The sequence below is a fragment of the Spinacia oleracea genome, chromosome 4 (genome assembly GCF_020520425.1).
Source record: "Spinacia oleracea cultivar Varoflay chromosome 4, BTI_SOV_V1, whole genome shotgun sequence".
NCBI lineage: Eukaryota > Viridiplantae > Streptophyta > Magnoliopsida > Caryophyllales > Amaranthaceae > Spinacia > Spinacia oleracea.
The window spans coordinates 120,496,637-120,510,899 of record NC_079490.1 but is presented as its reverse complement, the minus strand read 5'-3'; the positions used below and the strand labels follow the sequence as shown (position 1 = coordinate 120,510,899).

The window sequence follows — 14,263 nt, the reverse complement described above, 5'->3', positions numbered from 1 at the left end:
TCAATGATGACCAACATACCTTGATCAACAGAGATATGATTACGCAGGAGTAGAATATTAAAGACAGGATTTAAAAGGAATAAGAGGGAAGAAGTAGTTACCCCATGCAAACTGGCGGAGGCCGTAAATTGTATCCTTCTCAACCACCGCATAATTGCTTTTGTTTCAGGTTGCCTTACGTCCTCCAAGTCATTGATAGCGAAAAACTAACACATACCATGTTAACCATAAATCCATCAACAGTAGCTCCACAAGAAAAGCACAAAAAATAAACTGGCACGAGTCGTGATGGAACTTAAAAGGCACATCTTTCCTTGTTGTAGGCCTATACTCAAGCTACTTCAAAAAGTAAAAAAAAAAACAAACAAAAAATTTATTTTCTTGTAGGGGGTAGAAGTTAATCTATAGAAAAAGTTTTTTTTTTTAAACGAAAAGGTATGTTCTTCTAATGTCCAGCTCAAATTACAATGGCAGAAGAACTATAATTAAATTTGAAACCTTATTAATAATTCAGCATATAAAAGAAAAATTAGCATGACTTCTTTTCTTATCTCTTTTTTTTTTGGGGGGGGGGGGGGGGGGGGGGGGGGCATATTTGTAGCATTGGCCCCACACCCAAAAAGAATTTGATGGGTAATGGCTAAACCAATATGAGACAATTTTTCTGACTCTTGAGTCTTGACACAAAAAATTAGCATCTTGTTCTTTAAAAAAAAATCTAACAGTACAATGGTTAAAACATTCGTAGTCCATACCCCGTACTTCAAAGTGCAAACCCAAGAAAGAGGGTAATAAGACAAGTAAAACATACCTGGTCAGGAAAATCTCGATTTAAATCAATATTCTTGGCATTCCCTCTCTTTCTAAGAGCAAATCCATCAGGGTTCATTGATGGTAGTATATGAAGGTGTACATTTTTGACAATTAATTTTGCCTGAAAGCACAAGAAACTTATAAGCACCAAACTAATATTTCTTGTCTTTTGTGTATTGGCTTGCTGAGTACTAGTAGATATAATATCACGCCAGGTACCAAATATAGTAACTTTTCATAGATTTTGATACTTAAATAAGTTTTATTATCCTCCTCCTCTATTTACAATTAAAAGAGAAAGATATTGAAGACATGTATAAGTTGACGCTGTGAACTCAAAAAAGTTTTGTAGAAGAAGTTCTTTCTCATCCCCGATCTTCTATGAAAAATAGCATGCAAAATGGGGAAATTTCGTAATACACCTTTAAATCCTTCTCTTATCCAAGGAATATAATCCACTTTTTCTCTCTAGATGCCTTACTTTAACCAGCTCATGTTTCAAAAAGCCGCCTTGATCAATAAAACCAAGATGAGTTCTGCTATAAATGGAAGCTTTCCTAAGAAGAGGGACTTGGACAAGTTAAGTGTGATATTCAAAATGGACAACAATGAGTCAAAGTACAATGGAACATTTGTTTCCTTTCACCAGATCTGTGTACAATAACTGTCATCAGCAGTCCATATTCCAGCAATTTAAATGTGTGGAAGTTCCCATGGTACATCCAGATGTAACGTACATCTAGGACTATTTTTTGCTTATTTGCGGAAAAAAAGGGTGTGATACCATCCAGATGTACGGTGAACATCCTCTAAGTGTGGGAATTTATTATTTTAGAAAAGAATCTCAGCAAAGTATGGAAAAGGGTAGAAAGAATAAGTGTGGATGTGGTGGAGAAGGGGGAAAAAAGATTAATGATAAGGGTAATAAAAGAAATGTTGAATGTGCTGGGGTTAGTAGTGAAGACGTAGTAATGAGTGAAGCAGAAAAGAAGGCGAGGGTGGTTAATGAGGGTATTACAGGAGACTGTCAAATTCTAGTAGGTGGGCGTGGTCTTTACCACACCACTGAACAACAATGAAATTCCTGAGTTGGAACTTTCAGGGGCTTGGCAACCAACCCTTGGACAGTTAAATCCCTCTGTGAAAGGCTGGATATAGTTTTCTTGATGGGGACTATGATTGACAGTAGTATTTTGGAGCGAATTAAAAATAGATGCGGTTATACTAATGGATTATGTTTTAGTAGTGTGAGAAATTCGGGTAGAATGGTTTCTGGTGGAGGACTGGAGGGATGTATGGATGCCCCGGTCTCTTGTTCTACTCATCACTTTGCAGCAGATATACTTGACCATGAGGGAAGACCAATGTGGAGAGAAATTGGTATGTATGGATGGCCAGAGGCTTCGAATAAACATAAAACATGGAATTTAATGTGCTCACTCAAAACGGCATGTAATTTTCCATGTACTTTTTTCGGTGATTGATTTTTAATGAAGTTCTTAGTAAGGCGGAAAAAGAAGGTGGAGCGAGTCGTATTGCCGTAATGAGAGGTGGATTGATGCTTTTCGAGAAGCTATTGGTAAGTGCGGCCTTCGCGACCTTGGCTACAAAGGAAGTACTTCCACATGGCATAGGGGTAAATCCCCCTCTTTGTATATTCGTGAGAGACTTGACCGACTCCTAACGGATGATGGGTGGTGCACTCTCCTACCAAATTATAATGTACGACACTTCCCAATCTACAACTTGGATCATGCGCCATTGATGTTGGAGAATCAAACTGTTTTGAAAGGGGGACGAGGAATAAATTATTCAGTTTTGAAGCATTATGGTTGTTGAATGAGGAGTGTGGAGAGGTGGTTAACAAGGCATGATCGGATAGCGGGGTGTGTAGAGGAATTGACAAAGAGGGCTGCTACAACTTTCGGGAGTATCAAAAAGAAAAGGATTTTTTACTTTTGTATTTACTACCTTATGAAAATTTTATTTTAAATTACTACCTTAAAGTTCCATTTTTTTTGTATTTACTAGCATTTTACAGTTTTCTCATTTTAAAATTGAGATATGTCTTTCGTTTCTTAATCATTTTAAGTGATTCAAAACTCATTGTTCTCATTATGTGTAAGGATTCAATAGGGATCTTGCTTTCAACATTTTGTAAAAGGTAAAACGAAATTACATATGATTGTAAAATTTTAAAATATTTATGAATTATCAAACGAATTGTTTTGAAAGGTCGTTCTCAATGAAATCCCTATAGAAAAAAGAAAATAATGAATTGTGAATCACTTTAAACCATTAAGAAACGAAAGAGATATCTTAATTTTAAAATGAGAAAACTGTAAGGTGGTGGTAAATAAAAAAAATGGAAGTTTACGGTAGTAATTTAAAATAAAAATTTCATAAGGTAGTAAATACAAAAGTGGTGTATTTTTAAGGTAGTAAATACCAAAATTTCCAAAAGAAAATAAAAGTGGCAGAAAGATCCCTTAAGGAGGAGCAATCAAGCAGGGTAGATACGGCGATGTTAGATCGATGCAATGCCATCTCGGATGAACTTAGAGAACTCCATAAACTTGAATAGTCCTATTGGTTTGCACGGCTAGAGAAAATCAACTGGTGACAAAAATACGTCGTACTTCCACCGTAAGGCAAGTCAAATAACTAAAGGAGAAACAATATAAGGGGCTTGTATGATAATCAAAATATATGGCGTGATAAAAAAGAAAGGTTGGAAAGTATAGTGGAGGAGTACTTTACTAGCTTATTCACATCAGACTCACCAACTGATTTTGAGGCGGCATTAGTTGGGCCGGAGGAGTTAGTCACGTCGAACATGATTGCAGTGTTTGACATGGAGCCGAGTGAGATGGAAATTAAAGAAGCCCTTTTTCAAATACACTCGACGAAGGCCCCAAGGCCGGATGGTATACATGCTTTATTTTTCCGAAAATTTTGGCATATTGTGGGTGCAGATATTGTTGGCTCGTGAAAAAATGGTGGCAGGGGAATTTAGATTTAACGGAGATTAATAGAACTTGTGTAGTATTAATTCCCAAATGTGATGATCCGAAGTATATGACGGAATTTAGACCAATTAGCTGTTGTAATGTGGTCTACAAAATAATATCTAAAACTATGACAAATAAGCTAAACGTACTTAATTGATATTATCTCCGTGGAGCAGAGTGCTTTGGCGCCGGGGAGACTTATTACGGATAATCTTATTGCCTTTGAAATATTATATTCGATGAAAAGAAAGAGTGAAGGTCGGGACGGTTATGTTGCTCTTAAGCTGGATATGAGTAAAGTCTATGATAGGGTGGAGTGGACGTTCTTGGAGAGGGTGTCAGGGTGATGTTACAAACTGGGTTTCAGCAGTAGTTGGGTGCGGAGAGTCATGGATTGTCTAGCGAGCGTCTCATTTTCTTTCAAAATTAATGGGACGATTGCAGGTTACTAGGGGACTACGATAAGAAGATCCGATTTCACCATATATATTTTTAAACCCAGTAGTTGGGTGCGGAGAGTCATGGATTGTCTAGCGAGCGTCTCATTTTCTTTCAAAATTAATGGGACGATTGCAGGTTACTAGGGGACTACGATAAGAAGATCCGATTTCACCATATATATTTTTATTATGTGCAAATGCATTTTCCACTCTCATATCAAAAGCAGCAAGGGAGAACAGAATTCAAGGAGCTAAAATATGCCCAGGGGCCCTAGAGTATCTCATTTCTTTTTTTGCCGATAACAGTATTTTGTTTGCTAAAGCTAATATCATTTTCTTTTTTGTCGATGACAGTATTTTGTTTGCTAAAGCTAATCTCCAGGAATCTCTGTGATTGCTGATATCATCAGTAGATACGAAAAAGCGTCTGGTCAGAAAGTAAATCTCAACAAGCTGGAAGTAGCATTCAGTAAATTTGTTGCAATCGAAAGGAGAAAAGAGATTGTTGATACTCTTGGGGTACGAGAAGTTGAAAAACATGAAAATATCTTGGTCTGCCGAAGATTATTGGTAGATCAAAGAAGGTTGCATGTTTGAAAGAGAGGATTTGGAAGAAATTAAGTGGATGGAAAGAGAAGTTGTTATCAAGACCAGCTAAAGAAGTACTTATTAAGGCGGTGGCTCACGCACCCAAACATATATGATGAGTAATTTCAAAATTTCAGATGGTCTGATTGATGAGATATTGAGATCCATGCCTTGTTAGGCCGGTTTCGGTGGGGTTCGACACCAAACTTCACTGGCATTATTGGGAAAATTTGTGTGTGCCCAAGGCGGCGACAGGTGAATTGGGATTCCGTGATTTAAAGTGTTTTAGTCGAGCATTACTAGCTAAGAAAATGTCTAGATTATACAATGTGAGGGACTATTACTGCCCAGGTTCTCAAGGCCTGTTACTTCAAACATTGTGAAGCGCTCGAAGCTTATCGCGGCTACGACCCTAGCTATTCTTGGCGAAGTATGTGGGGGTGATAAGGCACTATTGAAGGACGGGTGTGTGATTTAATAGACTTCGTTTGTGGTGAATGGAGGGTTGATAAGATCCAAAGTATTTTCGACACTCGTGACAAGCAGTTGATATTAGCAACTCCGCTCTCCAAGTTATGGCCGAAGGATATTATGTTTTGGCGACAATCAAAGGAAGGTGAGTATACAACAAAATTTAACTACTCGCTTGCTAAATTAGGACAAGTGAATGGGGATATTATGGCTGTATCTAGAACATATGAGGAAGTATGGAGGGTGATTTAGAGCATTGATGGGCCACCAAACCTGAGGCCTTTTTTATGGAAGGCTTGCAAAGGTAGTATGGATGTAAAAGAGAGATTGAAATATCGTCACATTGTCCCCGACTCAATCTGCCAGTATGTAATGCAGAGAGTGAAACGGTGATCCATTCCTTATTTGAGTCCACGGCTGCAACGACGATTTGGAACCATAGTGAGCTAGCTTGCCTCTTGCTTGAGGCCCCTACTGTATCATTCGCTACTAGGTGGTTATGGATGGCTCAAAAGGTGAAGGCGGAGGAGTTCCGTACTATCGCTGCTCTCATTTCAGCTGCATGGACGTGCAAGAGCAAGGCCGATTTTGAGAACGAGACCCCTGACCCAGTACGAGGTGCTGGGGTTTTTATCAAGCTTGTCGATGAGTACAGAAGCTACTCGAACAAAGTATACCCCCAACTACCAAGAGCTGCTGCCAGTTCAGCAAGTAATAAGTTGTCAAAGCCGCCCAATAGCATGGTGAAGGTAAATGAGGACGCTCATGTGATTGATGGGGTCCAAGTCGGGCTTGGTGTAATGGTGTTATGGTTCGAAACTGTGAAGGGAAGCTCATATTGACAGCAACCAAGAGGATGCTCGCGACGACCCCGAAAATGGCGGAGGCTCTGGCCATGAGATTTGGCCTCAACATAGCGAGACGATATGGCTACAACAGGAACTTATTGGAAGGAGATGCACTCAATATTGTTAATGCGGTAAAGAATAGGACGCAAGGTCCCTCGCCAATTCAGATGGTACTAGATGGCATTAGAATAGCTATCTCTTATTTTGCATACTTTAATTGGTCATATTAAACGGGCATGTAATATCGTAGCCCACTTAGTAGCAAGGTGGGATACCGGTAGTAACTCTGAGTATATTTGTGTGGGTTCCTGTCCACAAAGTATCACTACTTTGGAAGAAATTGACTTCATTTAATAAAAGGCCCGAGCTATCTTTCCATATAAATAAAAGGTATGGAATTGTAAATAGAAGAGACCCATTCTCTCTTTTTCCTGCTCTCTTAATTGAGTTAATTTTATGGCAACAATTAACTACACTATCCTATTCCTAAGTTTTAAACCTAAAATAAACTTGACATGTCTCGATCTTAATATTTAAATCAAAATCCCAGCTGAATTTCTCCTGAATTGTTTTTTACTATCTCCCTTCTTTGTGCATGGCTATATCCATGTGATAATCACATAAGAAGAAAAGTAGATTGCCAAAATGCAGATGTGTATCCTATATTCTACTACCATTCTCCATACCACACATAAACTGTATGTACTTTCTAATTTCCCAAATTAGCTACAAAACGTTTTCAGAAACCCACAGAATTATAAAGGGAAAGCTTCTATTTAGATGGTCAACTTTTATTGACAGATTATTCTTCCTTTAGGCCTTTAGATTTGGTTAAATTTTGTCTTTCCCAGTTACTCTTTTGTTAGCAAAAATGCCAATAACCGCTAATATAGACAGTTACCCACGTAGAGCGATTTCTGTTTGTCTCTTTCCCTCGCCTATACCAGAAATTTTCCTTTTAGAAATACTGACATCCTCTTTATAATTTACGCAGTAGGAGAAATCCTGTCTATTAGGGAAAAATCATCAAGGTGTATTAGGGGTGTTTTTCTGGCTTTTACAAGGACATCTTTCTGTAATCACTCACAAATCTCCACATCCATCTCTATATTTGTGGGGTAAAACCTCGCTCGCACCGAAAAAGGGGAAGGCCCACTACGCAAATCGGATGTCCCGAAAAAGTCAAACCTTTGTGTTGACAACTTAGTTATGCAGAAGTAAAAACCTACCGTAATAAGTTTTTCCCCTTAGTCCCTAGCAAATGTATCTTGCGCCTTCAAAGTTGTGAGACGAGGATTCCTCTTTCTTGCATTATAAGTGGTTGCATATTCTTGAACAGAATTTTCTAGAATTATGGATATAAAGTAGGATTTTCATGCGATCTCTCTCATTAGTGTCGTCACATCAATACGTTTCACATACGAGATTCATAAAGGTGGATTAGAGAGGAAATTTCTAAAGATACGAGCTTGGTTAGCTGTTCTAAGTGTTTTATCCAGTTGTTAGAAGAGAGGAATTAGAGAAGAAATTTCAACATTTCTAAGGATTTGTGTAATACATTAGGTGTTCCTAACTACATTACATCTATTTGGTGCTACTCTTTAAAGATCTTTTACTTTTCCCACGATATTTTAGTTTTGTAAAGTGTTACTAGCACGCTTTTTCCCCAATTAACTTTATGTGAAAGAGTCCATATAATCTATTTTTGTGTTCTTTGTTGCATATTTTATTGAAGTAAATGAACAAAAGCATCATTTTGTAAAAACACACTGCTTAATTGAAAGTGAGAATGTTAAGTCGAATAACTGCCTACCCCAAAATGTAAGGAGAAATACCAGTGGATCCTTCACATAATTATCACAGAGCCAGTTTGCAAGACGTATCAGAAGCTCGCGTCCAACAGGTTCATCTCCATGAACGTTTCCAATGTACTGCACCAATGATATGATAGGTCTTCAAATTAGCAAGTTAGAAAATACATATCACTCACTGGATTACAAATTCAAAAACATTGCATCACAAGTGCTTCAACTTCAATATTCAAAACATTTGATAGGATGCACGAAAATATGACTTCACGCAAGTAGAAAGACTAACTTACATTAATAAAACCTCTCTCTAAAAGTTGATACTCACCTTAAATGCAGGTTCAGGCTCTTCCCTGCCAGGCTTATCGGATATTTCTATTACCCACTGCATGAAACCAAACCAACCAGGGATTAATAAATGTTACATAATACAATAGAATGAACAAATTCAAGAGAGAATACTACCAGCGGAAATCCATTGACACTCCTTCCAATACTGAGCAGCAATATCAAAAATCCCTCAAGGAGAGATCAAACTTCAAGTCAGTAAAATCAACTTCGTGTACGATTTAAAAGCCGGGAAAAAAATTGTTCATAAAGTTCCTCTTTTTCCCTTTTCCTCATTACACGAGAGATTCATTACTCAAAATCATAATCAGCATTTACATATTTTCGAGTTCAATACGTCAATCATAAATAATACAAGATAAAAAATCAATACGGCAAAAGCTCGATCAATCACCTGTATATCCTCGAAATGTTACTGCACCTTTCACCAAATGCCATAATAGCATTCTCTAAATCAGCATTACTCATGTATCCCTTAGCTACATCATTCCTACATAAACCATTTTTCCCCTTCTTTTATACTAATAGAGATAATAGGGCAGCAAATAGTTTAATCAAAAACTTAACCATACCATATACTCCAGTACAATAATCTAAGAAATTACCAATATAAAATAAAATCTATGAAACTTCAAATTAATACCTGGATTTGGAGAAATCATCATCCAACAATCGTCTACCTGAATCAAATTTGGAAAAAGCAACAAAAACTCAATCCCAATTTAGTATATCTGCATTTAGTACCCACCTTTCATAATTAGTAAAATAAAATTGCCCGTGAAACCTAATTCACCCCTTTTCACAAATTAAAATTCTGGGTTCATATTAATCTAAAAATTCATAATTTCCAAAAATCCAGTTAATAGATTTCTAAGCTAGCAACAAAATTAATAACAAAATGCCCCAATGATTATGAAGTGATAGAAGATTCATTACCTGGGAGTAGAGAAGTCTGAACTCCACCTCTAGCAAAGGCGAGGTCGATGAAACAGAAGATGGTTATAGTAATTAATGAAAGAGTATACAAAGAAAGGGAATCCATTTTTTTTCATTCAGTTTGGTTTGATGGGTTTGTTGAAGTTCAACAGATCAAAGTTTCGAAAAAGAAACCGTATTTTGAGTACAAGTAACGCCAGTTCTAGCTTTAGGGGGCGTTTGGTTAGGGGTTTTCAGGAAAGGGAATGGGAATGGACTGATATCATTCCCTTTGTTATTGTTTGGTTGGCATGTTTCACCATTTTCTTTACCCAATTTTATTTTTGGGTTACCCCAAAAACCTTCTACACTGATTCCCCATCCCCCCTAGACTTTTCCATTCCCATTCCCCCAACACTTCTAAAAAAATATTTACCACCTTATAACACCCAAAGTCACCTGAACCACCACCCCATGACCCCACCACACCCCACAAAACCACCCCCACCACCCGACACCACCACCCTAAACCCACCAGCACTACCCGAAAACACCCCCTTACCCACCCGAAACCACCCCATGACCCCACCACCACCCCGCGAAACCACCCCTTGACCCACCCCCACCACCCGAAACCACTACATGACTCGAAACCACCACCCCTTACCCACCCCCCACCACCCGAAACTACCCCCTGATCCACTCCCACCACCCGAAACCACCCCATGACCCGAAACCACCCCCACCACCACCACCCCAAATTCCCCCCCAACCCTAAAAAATTGAAGAAAAAACAAGATTTAGAATGAAATTACCTTTTTTTTATGCAATTTATGTCTTGAAATGGTCAAATTCGGCTATGGAATCTTCAGATCTGAGGATTTCATAGTCGAATTAGAACATTTAAACATCAAATTCATCCATAAAATTGTGAGAAAATAAGATTAGAGGGAGGGGGTGCATGGTGGCGGAGGGTGCTGAGCAAGAGAAGGTGGTTGGGTGGGCTGTGGAGGGAGGGTGCGCGGCGGAGGGTGCGCGGCGGAGGGAGGGTGAGCGGCGGAGGGAGGGAGGGAGCAAGGGAGGGTGGGCGGAGGAGGGAGGGACCAAGGGAGCAAAGGAGGGAGAAGATGAATGGAAAATGAAAAATACATCCCAAACAACATTTTAAATCAAAGGGTTTCATTCCCATTCCCCTTCTATCCCATTCTTGATTTCATTCCGTTTACCCTGTGTGAACCAAACGCCCCCTTAGTTAAATTGCCCTACATTGGGTGCCTACAAAATTTATGAAACAAACGTAAATAATGCTTGGGTGCCAATAGCCGGATTAAAAAGAGAACTCGAATCGGGTCACTTTGGACTAGAGCTGTCAAAATTTGACCCGACCCGAAAAATCGACCTGAACCGACCTGTATTTTTAAGGACCTGGACCCGACTCGAGACCCGATATGACATTTGACAAAAGAATCTCCTAACCACATGACATTTGTTAAGAAGGTGACATGTTAACTTTTTTAATTAACACAATTCTATTGCAACTTTCATCTAATATCACGCCTAACGTAATTCTATCTAATACTCCGTATATTTGTATATTACATATAAATTAATTAATAGATAAATTATGGTCATATTTAGCTGATTGTATTTCATGATAACAATGACTTATAAAATCTGAACATGAAATATATTTTTCCCCCTTCCCTCCTCCACTGTGGGTGATGCAAAAGATTTCCTGTCAGACGGACTGACAGCGACGCGCTTGTCAGACGGCCGACGTGGCCCACGCGCGCGTGAACTCACGCGCTATGTAAAAGATTTTTTCTTTCTTTCCTCCATTTTCATTTCCGTTCAGCCTTCTTCCGCGACTCTCTCCTTCAGCAAACCCTAGATTTGCTCTCCTCTCCTCAACCTCTGTCTCGCTCAATTTTCTCTCTCCTCTCCCCTCTCCTCTCTCCTGGTTCAATAACTCTTCTATCTCTCTCTTCCATTTCAATTCTTTGAGGTTTTTTGGGATTAATTTTGTTGATTTATAATTAGGTTTTTTTTATTATTTTCATTGATTTTTTCGATTTTAATTTTCTAACTAGAGGTGGCGGAGGTGGCGATGGCGGTGGTGGAGGTGCGGCTTGGTTCTGCGAGGAAGGGCGGCGAGTTTCGTTGGTGGAGGTGCGGCTGGGTTCTGCGAGAATGGCGGCGAGTTTCGGTGGTGGAGGTGCGGCTGGGTTCTGCGAGGAAGGGCGGCGATTTCGGTGGTCTTGGGTGGTCGGATGAGGTGTCGCAAGGAAGGGCGCGGCGAGTTTCTACAAATATGCAGGGCTATTGATGCTCTCTTGTGTAATCAGGGGTTTTTACTCCCCATGAGGAGTTAGAAATACAGATGAAATCAAATTCATGTTTGATTTGAGTGTGAATGTTCGCAAGTGTGATTACTCTGATTGTCCAATTATTTATTGCATTAATTTAGTTTATATTTATATTTTGTTAAAAGTTGTATTGATTTAGTTCTAATTTTCTCATATTTAGTTATGAAAATAAATAGTTTAGTTTCAATATTTTGTTTTTGCATATTAGTTATACTTTTGTTATAATTAGTTAAAAAACACTTTCATTTTAGTTAAGAATAGTTTTCTTTTAGTCATGATTAAATTTGGTTTAGTTATGACTAAAACATAAAATATCGTAACTAAATATAACAAAATCTTAACTAAAAAGCCCCAAGTGAAGCTAAAACAAATTATTTTTAACTAAAACAAATCAAAACTTAACTAAATTGAAATTATTCTTAACTAACACAAATTTAATCTTAACTGAAACAAACCCAGAAAAAATAAACTAATACTCATGAAATTGTAACTAAAACGCGTATAATCTTAACTAAAACTCATTAAATCTTAACTAAAACTATTGAAATCATAACTAAAAACTTTCAAAATTTTAACTCAAACTTTCAAAATCTTAACTAAAACTTTCAAAATCTTCATTGAAACTTGGTTCCAATGCTTTAACTAATTCATTTCATTGCTTAACTAATTGGTTATATTGCTTAACTAATTGGTTTCATTGTTTTAACTAATTGGTTTCATTCTTTTAACTAATTTGTTCCATTGCTAACTAATTGGTTTCATTGCTTAACTAGTTAGTTTCATTTCTTAACTAATTGGTTCCATTGTTTAAGTAATTAGTTTCATTGCGTAACTAATTAGTTTCATTGTTTAACTAATTGGTTACAGTGCTTAACTATTGGCGTCATTGCTTAATTAATTAATTAGTTCAATTACTTAACTAATACTTGGTTTCATCGCTTAACTAATTAACTTGTTCCATTGCTTAACTAATTGGTTACATTGCTTGACTAATTGAATTTTATATTTAACAATATAATTTCTTTAATACGTAAACTTATTAATTTCATTGGTTAACTAATTGATTCCATGGCTTAACTAATTGGTGTTAGTACTTAACTAATTGGTTTCGTACCTAAACTAATTAGTGTCAATGTTGAACTAATTGAATTTCAGGTTTTCAATTGTTTAACCGATATATCTAAATCGTTCATTTCATAACTAAATTATAAAATCAGCAAAGCACTCGACATAGTCAACAGAAACCAACATCAAGATCAATAGTCAGGTCTTCATCAAAAGTTGCACAAAATTCAAAAAATTATGAAGTTCTAACTAAAATTCTAAAAATCATAACTAAAACTAAAACTAAGAAGATTTAACTAAAACTCAAAAAAAAAAACTCAAACAATTTTAACTAAAATTCAAAAAATTATGATGGCAAGAAAATAAATCACTTTAACGAAAATAGGAACAACATGAGTCAAAACCCTTTTCAAAGGAAATGATGGGTCAAAGCCCAAAAATATTACACCTAGCCCAGTATAGTATCACTTTAGGGTCACTAGTAAAGAATTTTCATTAATCGATTTAATCTTAACTAAAACACGTTTATTCTTAACTAAATCTAAGAAAATCTTAACTAAAACTTATAAAATCTTAACTAAACTTATAAACACGTAACAAAATTTTTTGAACTCATAACTAAAACTCCGAAAAGCTTAACTAATTTTTTTAAAATCATAACTAAAACTCATAAAATCTTAGCTAATTAGTTCCAGTGCTTAACTAATTGGATTCATTGTTTAACTAATTGGTTTCAGTGCTCAACACTAATTGGTGTCATTGCTTAACTAATTGGTTCGGTTGCTTAACTAATTGGTTTAACTATTTAACAAATTGGTCTCAATGCTTAACTAGTTGATCAATTGAATTTTAGGCTTAACAAATACTTTCTTAAATCTTAAACTATTTAGTTTCAACGCTTATTAATTAGTTTTGTTGCTTAACTAATTGATTCGATAACTTAACTAATTGATTATATTGCTTAACTAACCGATTCCATTGCCGATTCCATTGCTTGAAATTTTGTATCTTAACTAAAGCTTGAAATCCATTATCTGAAACTCGAAAAATATATAACTAAATAGCATATCTAAATTATCATATTGCATAACTAAACATAACAAAAGTTTAACTTAAAACCAATATTTCTTAACTAAAACAATGAAATAACTAAAACGAAATTACCATAACTAAAACGAAAATATTCTTAACTAAAACAAATTTCACCTTAACTAAAAGGAATTTATTCTTAACTAAAACAAAATTATCCTTAACTAAACCAATATTATTCATAACTAAATACAACAAATGTGAAACTAAAATAAAAAAACGATTGCCTATGTTGCCAAAGATCATGAAACAGGGGAAACAACGACCACCTGACCAGTGACCACCACCACCAACACCGACCACCCACCCAAAAGCAGTTGTTCTTCCTTCGCGTCACAACCACCCGAATCAGTCACTGCCGTATAGAGATTCAACTTAGAAATAATAAGCAAGCAAATCGGATCTCCTCCTTGTATAGTCTTGCCAATTGGAAGCAACACCGAGCAACATGAACATCACTGAGCAACGCAAGCCCGAACACCGCAACCTTCAACATCGCCG

General features: G+C 36.8%; 1 protein-coding gene across 2 annotated transcripts in view; it reads right to left on the bottom strand.

The window, feature by feature from the left end:
- LOC110792166 (carboxypeptidase SOL1) overlaps positions 1-9,489 on the bottom strand; it is a 28,980-nt gene extending 19,491 nt beyond the window's left edge. Inside the window, exons 1-8 of one of the 2 annotated variants that reach the window (XM_021996976.2) lie at positions 9,264-9,489; positions 8,971-9,007; positions 8,722-8,817; positions 8,445-8,475; positions 8,308-8,364; positions 8,007-8,102; positions 812-934; positions 102-206 (exon numbers count right to left, since the gene is read on the bottom strand). In XM_021996976.2, coding sequence (XP_021852668.1) covers positions 102-206; positions 812-934; positions 8,007-8,102; positions 8,308-8,364; positions 8,445-8,475; positions 8,722-8,817; positions 8,971-9,007; positions 9,264-9,369 — 651 coding nt within the window. In that variant the 5' untranslated portion in view covers positions 9,370-9,489. Of the gene's footprint in view, positions 1-101; positions 207-811; positions 935-8,006; positions 8,103-8,307; positions 8,365-8,444; positions 8,476-8,721; positions 8,818-8,970; positions 9,059-9,263 lie in introns of both variants that reach the window. The other variant, XM_021996977.2, reaches the window with a different exon arrangement.
- Positions 9,490-14,263: the final 4,774 nt, after the last annotated feature.